The following is a 16,369-nucleotide window of genomic DNA, read 5'->3' as shown; positions in this document are numbered from 1 at the left end:
CCAGATTGGGAAAGCAAAATGGGGGGAGGGGAAAGGGTTAGGAAGGATGATGATGGATTGAGAAAAGGGTAGCTGGGAATCGGGTGGGAGCCAAATGGCCACCGTGAGCGTGTAGTGGGAAAACACCGAGTTATGTGCAATTATCGGGAGTCCAAGGCAGCTGGGTCTTGAGGAGGGGGGAGGGGCGTTCAGCCCTTCCCCTCCCCCTTGCGGGTGGGCAAGGAGAAGGCAGGCCTTGGGGTGGGGTGGGAGGCCAGGTCGTGGACGGAGGTGGGCCCGGTTGGGATGGGGTGGGTAGGACAGGGTCCCGAGAAACCACGGAGGTCCGCAGAACCTAGGGTCCGGTGAAGATGGTCAGCGAAGGGGGGAAAAGAGAGACGAAAGAAGAGGGTGAAACGACGGAAGGCATTACCGCTGCTGCTCCCGCCGCGCCCCGGACCAGCCGCCGCCGCTCGTTACCTGCCTATGTGCCTCTCACAAAGCAGCGGCGGCCGGGGCCCCGTCACGTGACCCCTCCACGTCACCGGCAAAGGCGGAGCCTGGGGCGGAGCCCTGCTCCCGCCTTCTTTCCCCTCCCCCCCTCCCCCGCCCTTTCCTCCAGAGCCGAGAACACGCGCTAGTAGGCGGCTCTTTCCCGACCCTCGCAGCTGCGCTCCTCCTCTCCCCTGCCTCCCCACCCCTCCCCGCCCAGACTGCGAACAACCAACTGAGCGGCACCCAGCGGGGGTGGTGGTGAGGATAACAGCTGGGAGGGTGTGTGGGGCCAGACCCGGAGGAACAAGGATCAGGACTGACAGGAGTAATGTTACACACCAGTCAGGCTTCCCACTACTCCAACTCGATGTCGCGAGGCGATGACATCACAAGGCAGGCAGTCCCTCCCCTCCCCCCCTTTCCTCTCCGCCCCGGACCGCAGGCTCCTCGATCACATGACTAGGGGCCATTTCCTCAGCAGAAAGAGCCCGTCACCCAACGCGGCACTGCCAGGGACTACCACTTCCGACATGCACCGCTACAAAGCCGCGTACTGTGACACTCCTCCCCTCTCCCCCCCCCCCCCACCGAAAGGCAGCATGGTGTTTGTAAAAAGAGTAGGACCAGGAGTCGGAGAGACTTCGGTTCAAATGCCTATGACACTTGTATGTGACCCAGGATGAGTCACTTAGCTTCCCCGCTGAGTGTCAAGTTTCCCCCTCCATCCTCGGGAGGATAATACCCTACCTCGGAAATAGCGTATGGAAAGCGCGCTTTGCAAACCTTAAGGCGCTATGTGAATGCGAACGTCAGCAGCCTTGGCAGGTAGTGCTTAAGAGTTCGGAGTGTTCCTGAAGAGAAGTGGGAGGGTGAAGAGGAGAAGGGAAGTCCCCGTTTCCGGGAGCCATCGCGCCCCGACCAATGAGGGAGCCGCGGCTTGCTGCCAGCGCCGGGCACGTTCCACGGTGCGTCCGCCCAGCGCAGGGGATACCGGGAGACGTAGTGACGTCCGAGGGGTTGGGGAGAGGGGCGGGCGCGCGCGCTCCGGAGCCCCTAGGCGCCCCACGCCACGTTTCCAACGGTTGCCTTAGGTCCGGCTCCTCCATCCACCCACCCTGTGTGTTTGTCCTTGACACCGCTACCTTAGAAACATTTCTTTCCACTTCGGTTGGAGAAGTAGGCAAAGTCCGGCCTCCCACGAACTCAGCGGGAGGCTGAAGAGCTTCTGGATAGGACAGATGATGATACGCCCCTTCCCCCAGCCAGCCATCAGTTCATCCTTCTATGTCTGTCAGCCCGTCCTCCCGTTCATATGTCCCTTTAGACCACCCAAATTCCCCTTCCCCGCCTCCACGGGCTTGGCGTCCCGGGTTCTCTTCTCTGGTTCCAAGTACAAATCTGAGCCAAATTCCTCCTTGCCCCGGGTCTTTGGAGAATTAGACCCAAGACCTGACTCTAGGTGAGAGCTTCATTAATCTGGGCAAATTATTGATCCTCCCAGTCTTAAGTGAGGGAAGAAAGATACACACAGAACCCGAAAATAGGCGATCAGTCATCAACCGTTCATGATGTATTTCACTTGAAAAAACAATAGATGTTTAAAGGGAGGATAGAAAGTGGCATGTTGCTATGGCCTTGGAGTATTGGTCGAATTTCGATTTTTTTTGAAGGGACCATTGAGGAAACCTAGGACATTGAGAGGTTTGCCCTGATTCACACCGTATACTGTCACTGTCTTATCTAAGACAAACTCTCTATCCATTGTAACAAGATGCTTCCAGATTCTTGTAGAGCAGGAGTCCTTAGCCCCTTTTGTCCTGGACCTCTGGCGGTCCTGAGAACTTTATGGAACCCATCTCATTGTTAAGTTATGAGTTTATAGGGGAGAGAGAGAGAGAGAGAAATAGAGAGAGAGAGAGAGAGAGAGAGAGAGAGAGAGAGAGAGAGAGAGATTACTTTGGGAAGGAAATGAAAGAAGAATCCACAAGACTTGGTGACTGCTTTGGGGGGCAAGGAAGGGAAAGGGAAATAGTCATGATTGACTTGCCTTGCTGGAAACTTCATAGAGTTTTTGAGGATCAAATAAAATATATAAAGATATTTTAAAAACTGTAAAGCTTTAAAAATGCGTTCAGTTGTTTTTTAAGCTGTGTCCAATTCTTTGTGACCACATTTGGAGTTTTCTTGGCAGAGATACTGGACTGGTTTGCCATTTCCTTCTCTAGCTTGTTTGACAGATGAATAAAGCAAGCAGGGTCCGGTGACTTTCTCAGGGTCACATAGCTAGTAAATGTTTGAGGCCAGATTTGAACTCAGTAACAAGACTTTTCCTGACTCTAGGCCCTGCACTCTTATCTATTGTACCACCTAGCTGCCCTATGTAACTGTGCAATATTTTACACCTCAATCACATGCCAAGATCAGTCTTGTCCTTATTTCCTTTTTAGCTGTGCTGCTCCTCATTATTTTGAGAATACAAGATTTCAAAAATTTCCTACCGACATCTAGTACAGCTCCATACATCAAAGTGGATTCCCAGAGATCATGCCTGGGAGGAGCTAAGCCTCTGAGCCAGTCAGTCCCCAGTGATGGGGTTTAGACTGTGGGAGCCCTCTTGAACTCTTCTTGAATCTTCCCATTAGATGAGGCATTTGCCTGAGGCCATAAACCTTTCTTTATGGCTAGGCCCAAATCTCTAGGCTAGGTTACTCTTAACCTAGCCTAGCCCTCCATTGTCTGGCTAGTTTCCACCCTTGATTTTATCAGTGTCTATGCCCAAATCTGTTACCCTAATACTAGCCTAGCCCTACTTGGTCTGTTATCTCCAGGTAGCCTTCAGCTACTTCCCACCCTTAATCCCATTTTCTTGGTTCCTGGAGTCTGACCTCACCCCAGTCCCATCAAGCTCCTCCTTAGACGCCTCCTCAAGACTTTCCCTAAACCCCTCCTCCCATCACCCCAGGACCAACCTAGATCCCTCCCACAATCTTTGTGTATATAAGTCTCATCCTGCCTCCATGAAGGTGGTCATATTCCATCTACCTCAGACAACCCAATATGGTGAATCTGTAATAAACTTTGTTCTTCCTTGGCTGTGAGAAGGCTTGAGTCGAATTCACTTGGCAGGACCCGGTGTGTTGGTATTTTGGGGTCTCAAGCACCCCTAAAAACATAAGGTTCCATGACCTCATCACCAGGACCAAACAATTCTCTTCTTCAACCCAAACTTTTTTCAGCTGTTCTCCTCACCACCACCCCAGTTGGTCTAAATACTTTCATCATATCCAGCCACCTTTCCAAGTCAAGTTCTCAGAACTGTAATTAAAACAATACTCTGGAAAAGGCATGTTAATTGCCTGCCCAATTATTCCATTGTCAACTTTGCAGTTGATGGGCTGGTACTACCCTGTAGGTTACCTCCCTCATTAGAAAGTAAACTCCTTAAGGTCAGGTTGTGTTTATCCTTCCATTTTGAAGAGGACCATGGCACAGATTGAGGGAGGGCTGTGCAAGGTCATCAACCTCACTTTCTCCTCCAGAGCCATCTGGATCCAGTGACCAGATGTTCACCAGGATGCAATGGGAGGCCTGGCCCTTTTAGGCTAAGGCCTTTTCATGTACTCAGAGTGAGGTAATGCCCATTCAGTAAATGAGCTGCCCGAATGGGGATCCAGCTAGTTAAGTAACTCAGTTCATCCTCTCCCTCTCCCTTTCCTTCTTTCCAAAAGAAGGCAAATTTTGATGGCCAGAAGCTGCCCACTTAACTTGGGGTTTACTGCCTAGATCTCTCTCTCTCTCTCTCTCTCTCTTAAAACGGTAAACTCAGTTCACTCTGAAGCTCATAGATTGGACCACAATGGCTGTATTTTGGGCCCTCCTGGCTTAGAGTGAATGTCAATGGTAACTGTTTCTTTTTGGAACAGCAACCCTGAGAGTCTTCCTCTCTCAGCTAGATTTTTTTTTCTTTTTCTAATTAAAGGTGCCACCCCTTGATTCACTTCTTAAAGAGACCTATTCACCGAATGGGCTTTACCTCACTCTTGGCTAATATGACAGAAGAGGAAAATAATAAATGTTGGAGGGGGTGTGGGAAAATTGAGATATTTAATGCATTGTTGGACTTGTGAACTGATCCAACCATTCTGAAGAGCAATTTGGAACTATGCCCAAAGGGCTACTGTGCATACTCTTTGATCCAGCAATACCCCTACTAGGTCTGTATCCCAAAGAGATCATAAAAAGGTGAGGGAAGGGGGAAGGATCTATCTGTACAAAAATATTTATAGCAGCTCTTTTTGTAGTGGCAAAGAAATGGAAATTGAGGAAATACCCATCAACTGGGGAATGGTTGAAGAAGTTGTGGCATATGGCTGTAATGGAATATTACTGTGCTGTAAGAAATGATGAACAGACTGATTTCAGAAAAACCTGGAACGACTTATATGAACTGAAGCTGAGTTAAGTGAGCAGAACCAGGAGAACATCATACACAGTAACAGCAATACTGTTTAATGATCAACTGTGAATAACTTAGCTCTTCTCAGCAATACAAGGATCCAAGACAGTTCCAAAGGACTCATGATGAAAGATGTTATCCACCTCCAAAAAAGAACTAATGGAGTCTGAATACAGTTTGAAGTATACTATTTTTCACTTTCTGTATTTTGGTGTATATGTGTGTTTTTCCCCCTTTGAGTCTGTGTCTTCTTTTACAACATGATTAATATGTTAATTATATTTTGCATGATTGAATATGTATAACCTACATAAAATTGCTTATCATCTCAGGGAGGGGCAGGTAAGGGAGGGAGAAAGAAAATTAGGAACTCAAAATTTTTAAAAAAGAATGTTAAAAATTGTTTTTACATATAAGTGGAGAAAGAAATAAAATATTAAAAAAAAGAAAAAGATAAATTTTTGTGTACATAAAGTAACAACCAAAAAGTAAATGGATTTGATTAGAACATCAAATTAGATACTTAGGGAGTCTTACAAACTACTGATAAATTTTAAAATACCCTTTAAATTTATGTGTGTCTTGAAATTAGAAATGTTGCTGTGCATTATGAGTCTCCTACCCATTTTTGTAATAGATTATGTTCAATTTGAACTCTAAGAATTGTCTTGCTTCCTCCCTACAAAAGGAGAAACATTTAAGGGGATCAAAGGAGTGAGCCTGTGAGCCCTCCTGAAGACTCCCAAACTATAATAACTAGAGAAAAATCCTGCCAATTAGGTCCATAACTGAGGGATGAGACTTGATAAGGACTGGAAAAATTATTGGGAAAAAGTGGTAATTATTGTGAGGGAAAAGACCTTATAGAATCTCCTTGTTTTAAACTTATAAGGACTTGCTTGAAACTGTGTTTAGGCAAGGTCGTAACATCTGATTAGTCCTGGGAAAGAACTTACTAGGATTGTGAAATTCCTAAGCAATTAATTGGTTTACTGAGAATTTACACATTTATTTATAATATAAAAGTAATTTCCAATGATTGATTTTTTAAAATACCATTATAAGTTTAAACTTGAGAAGAAAAAGAAAAAAACAAACAAATAAAGGGAGTTAAGTGAAATCTTTTGTATGAGCATGTGTCCTGGAAACTTTTATTGCTTATTACAACACCACAAGAGTAATAATAACTATATCCAGCTCTAAGCTGTGATTGGTGAAATTTGCTATTTGAGGTAAAATCTCTTGGGACTATAAATGATATTGTTCTGAGTTTTTAATTCAGGTATAGTTGTCTGATGGGTTATCAAGTAAGTAAAATTCGAGGAAAATGCCACAAGCTGCTCAGAGGGAGTAGAGTGTGATCCTGAACAGTTGCAGATGTGGATATCTGGTTCTGGGAAAAATGAGTAAGTGAACTTGGCACAGTCAAAGGTAAGATCTTCTTGACTCGCTTTACCCATTGTGTTACTTTCTTGTAAAAAAGAATGTTTTCCACCTGATTAACCCTGAGTCTAGTGTGATGGAATTTTTGCTCCATGATTGGTCATTCCAAAAACTTGACCGTGATTCTTACCTGAAATCAAATAGAGCTAAGAATGTTTTATCCTGGTAGGCATGTGTTGAGTCAAAATTATCTTTTATCTTTTAGTAATTGTCTCTGTCTCTTGTTTGCTTAAGAATACATCTTCTATACATACGTGTGAGAGGAATATGATCTGTTTCTCTTCTAATTATTTTATGGTCTGATCATTAATGTTAAGATTCCATATCCATGTAGAATGCATGCAGTGTAAGGTGGCAGTCTGAACCTAATTGCTGCCAGACTGCTTTCCAGTTTTTCCAACAGTTTTTATCAGATAAAGAGTTTTTTCCCCATGTGATTTATGTTTCTACTTTGCCAAACACTGTTATTGAGTTCTGTTATTTCTGAATCTCCTTTGTCTAGACTATTCCATTTGATCTCTCTGTTCTTTAACCAACATCAGACGTTTTCAATGACTGCTGCTTTTTAATATATTTTGAAATTTAGAAGTACTATTCCTCCTTTGACCCTACTTTTTAAAAAATCATTTCCCTTGATAATCTAGATCAGGGCTGTCCAACCTTAGGTTTTTATTGAAACAATAGACAATATGTTTTGATTTGTTGTTTTAGTGAGAGTTCTGCAGTAGCTCAGCCTCCTTTACTAAAGCATTTATGTGAATTTCTATGCTTGTAGGTGAGCCCCACAAATCCTACTGCGAGCCACATGCGGCCCATGGGCCACATTTTGTACAACCCTGATCTAGATCTTTTGTTTTTGTTTTATCAATTTCTGTTAAGTATGCCCTTGGTAATTTGATTAGTATAACATTAAAAGTATAAATTAATTTTGGTAGTATTGTCATTTAAATTATTTTGGCACAGCCTAGCCATGAGCACTGAATATTCCTCCAACTTTTTATGTTGTTCTCTATTTCTTTAAGGGGCATTTTGTAATTAACTCTATGGAAGTCTTTTGTATGCTTTGGTAGATTGATCCCTAGATATTTCATGTATTTTATAGTTATTTGGAATGGCAATCCTATTTCTATTATTGCTCCTTGTGTTTTGCTATTATTGTGTAGAAATATAGTTGATTTTTGAGGATTTATTTTAAAGCATGTAACTTTGTTGAAGTTACTAATTGTGTCAATTGGTGTTTTTACTGATTCTCTAGGATTTTCCAAGTAAAAAAAATCAGATCATCAGCAAACAGGGATAGTTTTATACTTTATCCATCCTTATTCCTTTAATTTTTTTCTCTTGTTTTATTGCTGTTGCTAGCATTTCTACAATTATATCAAATAATAATCCTTGCTTCACTCTCATTTATTGGAAAAGGTTCCAATATCCCCATTGCATATAATTCTTGCTTTCAGTTTTAGATAGATGCCTTTTATGATATACATATATTTTTTAAAAGGTCCCTCTATGCCTATACTCTGCAGAGTATTTAGGATAAAAGAGTATTGTGCTTTGTCAAAAGTTCTTTCTGAATCTATTGTACAGTTTTGGGTGTTTTGGTTTTTAGTATGATTTAGTATGATTGGTTATGTTGATTGTTTTCCTAATATTGAACCATCCTTGAATCCCTGGTAATGGTTGTAATGAATGATTTCTTGGATAAATTGCTGTAGTCTGACAGAATTTTATTTTAAATTGTTGAGTCAATGTTCATTAATGATGTTGGCATATAATTTTCTTTCTGTGTTTTATCTTTCCCTTATTTATGTATTAGGAATATATTTATCTCATAAAAGGATTCTGGTAGGGTGATTTCTTTCTCAATTTTAGAAAATAATTTGTGAACTATGGGTACTAACTGTTCTTTAGAAGATTGATAGAGTGCTCCTGCGAATCCATCAGCACTAGGAATCTTTTTCCTTGGTAGTTCCTTTACAACTAGCTAGATCTATTTCCTTTTCTGAGATTGGGTTATTTAAGATCTCTAGCTGGTCTTCCAATAGTTTGGGTATTTAATATTTTTGAAGATATTCTGCTATTTCTTGTTAGCATATAATGATATGTAATATGTTCTATTGTTTTATTATGATTTTGCTGGGATTTTACCTTGCTCATTTGCTCTTTTTTTGATTTGATTTTCCGCTCTTCTTAATCAATTAGCTAAAGGTTTATCAATTTTATTAGTCTTTTCAAAGAACCAGCTTTTAGTTTTATTTGTCACTTCTATGTTTTTTCCCCAATGGATCTATTTCCCCTCTAATTTTTAATATCGCCTTTTTTTTGCTTATTTTAGGTTTGTTTGAGTCTAATTTTTAAAGAGAGTATTCAGTTTATTAATCCTCTCTTTCTGTTTTGTTAATGTGTTTTTGTAAAAATATGATTTTCTCCCTAAGGACTCCTTTAATCCCAGAAATTTTGGTATGTTGTTTCATCACTATCATTTTTTACAAAGTTAATTTATGATTTATTCTTTAACTCACTCATTATTTAGAATTTGCAGCTAGGTGGTTCAGTGGATAGAGAGCCAGGACTGGAGTCAGGAAGACCTGAGCTCAAATGTAATCTCAGATACTTACTAGCTGAGTGACCCTGGGCAAGTCACTTAACCTCTGTTTGCCTCATTTATGAAATGGGGATAATAATAGCACCTACCTTCCAGGATTGTTGGGAAGATTAAACAAGATAATAATTGTAAAGTGCTTTGCACAGTGCCTGGTATGTAATAAGGGCTACATAAATTTTAGCTATCGTTATTATTATTATTATTTCATTGTTAAATTTCCATTTGGATTTGTATCTTTTGTTTGTGGGCCCTGAACCAATGACTACTTTTATTGTGGTATGGGCTATAAAGGCTGTATTAATAATTTCTGCCTTTTCATGTTGTAATGACGAGCAAAGTGGGACTTTTTGTTGTCTTTTGTTTTGGAGTGCTTCTCAGCACTGAGGCAATGAAGTGCCTTTGACTGAGTCTTGCCTTTGTTTGTAGGAAGGCCCATACCCTTTTGCTAATTAGGTTATGAGAGGTGTGAAGCTCTAGAGAGGTGTGAAGCTCCCTGATCCTGAAGAAGTGTATATATACTCTGAGGTTAACATTTTGTTTGAGGCTCACTCACTGGAAGAGTGTCATGTGATTTGACCAGACAAGACTGGGTAGCTGTTGAGCCCCCGGCTTTGAAAACCCAGATGCTGGTGCTTTTCTCTCTGAGAACTGTATGTGTTGCTATGGTCAGACAGCTAGAAGCCTGTCTGTTGATTTGTATTATTTGCTGTTTATATTTTCCTGCTTGTAATTTCTGTTTGTGTTTTCTCTGAAGTTCAGGGTGCCGACTTTTTCCCCTGAACTAAATGAATGATATATGTATGTTTTTTTTTTGTTTTTTTTTTCATTCAGGACATTTATTTTAACAAACAGTCAAATCCTTAAGATGAACTAGATGCTGCAACAGCTGCTCTCTTGGGTTTGGGTGTTGTTCCTTCACGGAATCCATTCCTGAATCGGCGATAGACAATTTTTAGGTGCCTCATCCGACCAGTACCGGTGGTGTTGCGTCGCTTAGCTTTTGCACTCCAATAATACTTTCTCTTGCGTTTAGCAGGATATCCACATTTGCCACATGTTGACTTCTGAAGATGGTATGCCTTAGAACCACAACGACGGCACAAAGTGTGCGTCTTATTCCGGCGCTTACCAAACGAAGACGTCCCCTTCGTCATCTTCCTCCAGCCGCCGGGACCAAAGAGGTATATGTATGTTTAATTAAAGTGAGATTGTGAGCCCCTTAAAGTTGCTTTCCTCAGAAAAGCAGATCAAAGAACCTGTGCTAGCAGCCCTCCTGTGTGCTCTTGTTGTTGGTCTTACACAGCCACAGTAGTGGCAAGTAGCATTGTTGTTACACACACACATACATATACACATATATGTACATATATATGTGCATATATATCAATACATACATATGTGTTTGTCCTTTATTGAATGTAATTTTATTGTTTTATAATCTGAAAAGGATGCATTTAATATTTCTGCTTCTCTGCATTTGGTGTGAGGTTTCTATGTCCTGATACAAGGTTAATTTTTATGTAGGTACCATGTACCACTGTAAAAAGGTATATTCCTTTCTATTTTCATTCAGTTTCTCCAGAGGTCTATCACATCTAACTTTTCTAAAATTCTATTCGCCTTCTTAACTTACTTATTTGTTAGAGTTATTTAGTTCTGCAAGGGGAAAGTAGAAGTCCCCCTATTTCCTCCTGTAACTCATTTAACTTCTTTAAAAATTTAGATGCTATACCATTTGTTGCATATATGTTTAGTATTGATATTACTTCATTGTTGATGGTATCTTTTAGCAAGATATAATTTCCTTCCTTATTTCCTTTAATTAGATCTATTTTTGCTTTTCCTTTGTTTGAGATCATGATTGGTATTCCTGTTTGTTTGTTTTTTTTACTTCAGCTGTGTGTCTCTCTGCTTCAAATATGTTTCTTGTCAACAGCATATTGTAGGATTCTTAATCCATTTTACTGTCTGCTTCAGTTTTATGGGTGAGTTCATCCCATTCATATTTACAATTATGATAACTGTGTATTTCACTCCATCCTATTTTCCCATTTATCCTTCTCTCTTTCACAACCTGTCCCTCCTCTCAAGTGTTTTACTTCTGACCACTGCTTCCCATCTGTCCTCTCTTCTATCAGTTCCCCCACCCCACTTTTCTTATCCCATCCCTTTTTACTTCCCTATAGAGCAAGACAGATTATTATATCCAACCAAGTGTGAATGTTATTCTCTGTTTGAGCCAATTCCAGTAAGAGTAAGATTCAAGTGTTGCTCACCACACCCCACCTCAACTCCACTGTAATAGCTTTTTCCACACTTCTTGTATATGACATAATTTACCCTATTCTATCTTTCCTTTTCTTCTTCTCTCAGTGAAGTCTTTTTTCTCACTTCGTTCTTTGCAGCATCACTGATTAAATATTCTATGTTGGTGAAGGTGACATAGCTTGGGGTGGTCCTGTTTCCTTGGTCATTAGCAATGATCTCCACTTTTCCATGTTGGAAGACTCTCACACAGGAATAAGTGGTGCCAAGATCAATGCCAACTGCATGTCCCTTTAACATGGTTGCTGGAGAGTCAGGGGTCCTAGCTGACTGCTGTAGAGAAAGAGGTGCTTCTGGTGCACTAAATGGTGTATACTCCTCCTGACTACTGTATTTAGTGATAAAGCTCTTAAGGGTTAATAGTATCATCTTCCTATATATGAACATGAACAGTTTAAACTTATTGAATCTCTTGTGTTTTCTTTTTCCTGTTTACCTTTTTATATTTCTCTTGAGTCTTGTATTTGAAGATCAATTTTTTTTTCAGTTCTGGACTTTTAATTAGGAATGCTTGAAAGTCCTCTATTTCATTAGATATCCATTTTCCTCCCTGAAGGATTATTCTCAGCTTTGCTGGGTAGGTGATCCTTGGTTGTAATTCTAACTCCTTTGCCTCCAAGAATATCATATTCTAAGCCTTCCAGTCCTTCATTGTAGAAACTGCTAAATCCTGTGTGATCCTGATTGTGGCTCCATGATATTTTAATTGTTTCTTTCTGTGTGCTTACAGTATTTTCTCCTTGACCTGGGAGCCCTGGAATTTGGCTATCATATTACTGGAAGTTTTCATTTTGGGATCTCTTTGGAGGAAATTGGTGGATTCTTTCAATTTCTATTTTACCTTCTGGTTCTAGGATGTCAGGATAATTTCTTGAAATATGATGTCCATGATTCTTTTGCATCACTCTCATTTCTTTTCCCAATTTTTCTTTTACCTCTCTTATTTGATTTTTTAATCCTTTTGGAAATCTTCGAGGAGTTCTTTTAGGGCCAGAGACTAATTCATATATTTCTTTGAGGCTTCACATGTAACTGTTTTGATATTATTGTCCTCTTCTAAGTTTGTACCTTGATTCTCCTTGTAACCATAGTAACTTTCCATGGTCAGGTTTTTTTTGTTGTTGGTGGTGGTGGGGTTTTTTTGCTCATTTTTCTTCCTGTTTTGTGACGTTTTATTTTATGTAAAAATTGGACTTTGTTCCTGGAGTGGAGAGGACACTCCCCCAAGCTTCTTATACTGAGGCTCAAAGCCTAGCTGCTGGCTTGCACTGGAGGGGATAGGGCCTCTCTGCTGGGTTGCACTTGGGGTAGGGCCTCGCTTCTGACTTGTGCTGGGGCTCAGGGCCTTACTGTTGGCTTGCCCAGGGGCTGGCCCACAATGTGTGATCTGGTCATTGGCTTATTTGTCTATTCTGCTCCCCTCCCATCCCAGTGAAGTAGAGCTTTCCTACTGACTCTCCAAGCTGTCCTGGACTGGTAAACTGCTTCACCACTCCAAAATTCATTCTGAGGAATTATTGCAAGGTTGTTTGGATGGGAATTTGGAAGGGCTCAGGTGAGTTTCCTGCTTCACTCTGCCATCTTGGCACCAGAAGTGTTCATTAGTTTTTTGAATTTCATTTTTTGTACCCTTTCAAAAAAAAAAGGATTTCTCGCACTCTCTTCATTATCCATCCTCTTTTTACGTCTACTCTAGACCCTCATTGTCTGATTCATGACCACTATAATTGTCTGGTCTCTCTCTTTTCTTTGTATCCCTCATATAATCAAAGCTTCCAAGGTCTCCGTTTTAGGTTCTCCCTTCTAGGTAGTTTCTACCACTGCCTTGTTGAGCTTGCTCCATGAATTCCCCTTTTCCATTGTGCCTCAATACCAGAACAATGCCAATTATTGCAGGTTTCAGAGAGGGCCCTGCCCCATCATGCAGCCTATCACTGATCTGATCTATACCTTCCCTTGGTTACCTTTTTCCCCCCATTTGCCTCAAAAATTTCTCTCCCCAGGTCCTTGCTCTCCCACTCCCCTAGGTGCCAGTTGCCTCCTGAGGCTTCACCTCCCCTTTCCCCCCAACTCCTTATGAAGGATGAATAGACTTTTCAAGCACCAAATCCTCTAGTCCATGCTCAGGGTAAAGTCCCCATCTCCCTTCAAAGACCATTTCTTTTCTCCCATGGGAGCATTCATCAGGAAAAGCCCTTTCTACCATCAAAGTAAGGCCTCCTTCCTTTCCCCACTTTTCAGTCCTTCTTCTCTCCTTTTCATGCACTTTCCTGTAGAGTCTTTTCTTTCTGAGATCACAGGGTTACCTTTCCCCCATTGCTAACCCTTGATTTGACCCCAGCACATCACATTTTCCTCTCTATCTCCCTGCTCCCTGTTTCACTCTTTCATCTACCCTCCCATGTTGTAAATCCACAAAAACTGGCAGACAAAATGCTCCCTCTCTGCCTCTTCACCCTTATCTCCACCATATTTCCACCTTCACCCTGTCTACATGGGTGCCTTTAGAAAGAAGTTGCTCATTGGTCCCTTCACTGTCACTTTGTTGCTATTGTTGTCTGTCCTTGGCTGTTGCATTTATTCACTCCTCTTGCATTTCTGTTCTTTGGATATTTGATAAGCAAGTAACATCTTCAGTTCTGATTTTCTTTCTAAAAATATTTCAAATGCCTCTTTATTAATGAATGTTCATTTTTTTCCTCCATGTATGATTAAGTTCACATTTGCAGGGTAGGTCACCTTAGGCTGCATACTGAGCTCCATTGCTCATCAGAACACATTATTCCATTCCTTCCTACGTTTTCTAGTGGGTGCAAAATAGTTTGCATTATTCAAATTTCCTTTCCTTTAATTTGAAAGCATCCTGATCACTTGCAGAACTTGTTTCTGAATTGAAATGCCGAATTTAACCACATAGATCTTGGAGTTTGCAGCCTCATTTCTGGAGACAATTTGTGAATTCTTTCAATTGTTATTTAATTTACTATGTTCAGAAGTTCTAGGCTGTTCTCTTCTATTATTTCCTGCTTTATAATGTTGAGGGTTTTTGGTCCTGTCATGTTCATCTGGGAGACCTATGATCCTTAGGTTGTCTGTGCATCCTGTCTTTGACATCAGTATGTTTTGTTTGCATAGTGAGCATATTCTTTTAATGTTATTGGGGTTGTTTTGTTTTTTTGGTTTTTTTTTTTGCTTTTCTCCTTCTGGATTGTCCTTCATTCCATGAATTAGTTTTCCCAATCTGTTGCTCTCTCTTTTGTTTCTTTGGTGAGTATTTGCCATTACAGTTTCAAGTTTTTCTATTCTGCCCATTATTTTACTCTGCAGACTGTAAATTCTGTTCTCATCATTCTCATTTCTCTTTTGAACCACTCAGGAACAGTGTTTTTGGTTCTGGATTCTCAAATTCTGTGAGGTCCCCTGTCTCATCAAATGTAGGATTGTTTTCTTTTATTTTATAGTAGTCACAGATGCTTGAACTACTTTAATATATCTGGAGACTATATTTCCTTCTGTTGTTAATGCCTTTATTGTTGATATATCTGTTCACATTCAAGGTCTTTGAGTTTTCTGAAATCTTTAATAATTTCGGTCTTTCCTCCCTCATTTCCTACTGTTTCCTTTCAGACTTCCTCCCCTCTTATTGTGGTTTCCTTGGGGGTTAGATCTCGAAGTATCTCAGCCTCTTCCCATGCTGGACAATTCACAGTTCCCTATCCAAGGTTTCTGCTCCAAATGGCTTTTGTGGGGTTAGAACTGGCCCCAGATGGATGCTATACTCTTTCCATCAGACTTTGTGGAGTATTGCACAGCTTCCCATGGACATGATGTACTGTCCTGGTATCATTCTGTCTTCCTTAGTTGTTTGGCCTGGCACTTACCATTCAGAGCTTTACAGTAATTTTGCTATGGGTTGTGGCCCCTGGCAGATATTTGCTTCTAAATGGCTGCTATTCTGCTGGCTGTTTGTCACAGCTAGAGAAAATTTTCACATGGTCTCCATAGCACTGGAAAGAGGGTGGAGGGACCAGTGTGTGGGGTGAGTTTTTTTTTTTAAAAATAAGCTTATATTCTGTTCTTGGGTGTGCCTGTGCAGCCTTGCTGCTGGTTGTGTAGGAGGTGGGGGAGTGGTGCTAAGTGAGCTCAGGATCAGTTGGCATCAGTTCATGGGTTTGAGATGTTGGGGGTTTTTTTAACCTTCTTTTGGATACTTGGAGTTGTAGACTAGGAAGACAGCTGACGTTGCTTTATCTTTGGCACATAATTTCTATTTTGGAGAGGTTTGAGAAGTCATGGGGATCAGAGAAAATATCTAGTCCTCCATTTTGTTGCTCATGTGACCCAGAAACCCACTTAGGCTTTTCAATTTTTTTTTTGAGATTAGTTATTTGAATCCTTTATTTCTTATTTTGGTAATCAGGGAATTTTACTTTTTTGTAATATTCATTCACTTCAGTTTGATAGTTTTATTGACTCACAATGGGACAAAATAGTTCCTAATAACTTCTTTTATTTCTTCTTCATTGGCTGTAAATTCACTTTTATAAAAAATTTGATACTTTAAAAAACTTGATACTAGTAATTTAGTTTTCTTTATTTTAAAATCAGATTGTTAATGGCTTGTCTATTTTATTGCTTTTCTATTTTTTTTAAAGAGCTCCTACACTAATGCATTTTGATCTAACCATTTTGGAGAGTGATTTGGAACTATGCCTAAAGGGCTATAAAACTGTGCACACCCTTTGACCCAGCAATACCGCTACTAGATCTGTATCCCAAAGAGGTTTTTAAAAGGGGGAAGGGGAGGAAGGACCTATTTGTACAAAAATATTTCATAGCACCTCTTTTTGTTGTTGCAAAGAACTGGAAAATGAGGGAATGACCATTAGAGGAATGACTGAACCAGTTGTGCTATATGATTGTAATAGAATGTTACTGTGCTGTAAGAAATGATGAATAGGTTGATTTCAGAAAAATCTGGAAAGATACAAAGTGAAGTGAGCAGAGCCAGGAGAACATAGTACACAGTAACAGCAGTACTGTTTGATAATCAACTGTGAATAACA

General features: G+C 40.7%; 1 protein-coding gene across 1 annotated transcript; it reads right to left on the bottom strand.

The window, feature by feature from the left end:
* Positions 1 to 9,815: 9,815 nt before the first annotated feature.
* LOC118833831 (60S ribosomal protein L37-like) lies at positions 9,816 to 10,153 on the bottom strand. Its single transcript, XM_036741243.1, has one exon. The coding sequence runs from the start codon at positions 10,130 to 10,132 to the stop codon at positions 9,839 to 9,841; it is 294 nt and encodes a 97-aa protein (XP_036597138.1). The 5' UTR covers positions 10,133 to 10,153; the 3' UTR covers positions 9,816 to 9,838.
* Positions 10,154 to 16,369: the final 6,216 nt, after the last annotated feature.

This window comes from Trichosurus vulpecula, chromosome 1, assembly GCF_011100635.1.
Source record: "Trichosurus vulpecula isolate mTriVul1 chromosome 1, mTriVul1.pri, whole genome shotgun sequence".
NCBI classification, from domain to species: domain Eukaryota; kingdom Metazoa; phylum Chordata; class Mammalia; order Diprotodontia; family Phalangeridae; genus Trichosurus; species Trichosurus vulpecula.
Note: the sequence above shows the minus strand (reverse complement) of the source record. Positions and strands in the feature narration are given on the sequence as shown.

Excerpts from the sequence above, each read along its gene's own strand:
- LOC118833831 (XM_036741243.1), bottom strand. The coding sequence starts at position 10,132 with ATGACGAAGGGGACGTCTTCGTTTGGTAAGCGCCGGAATAAGACGCAC.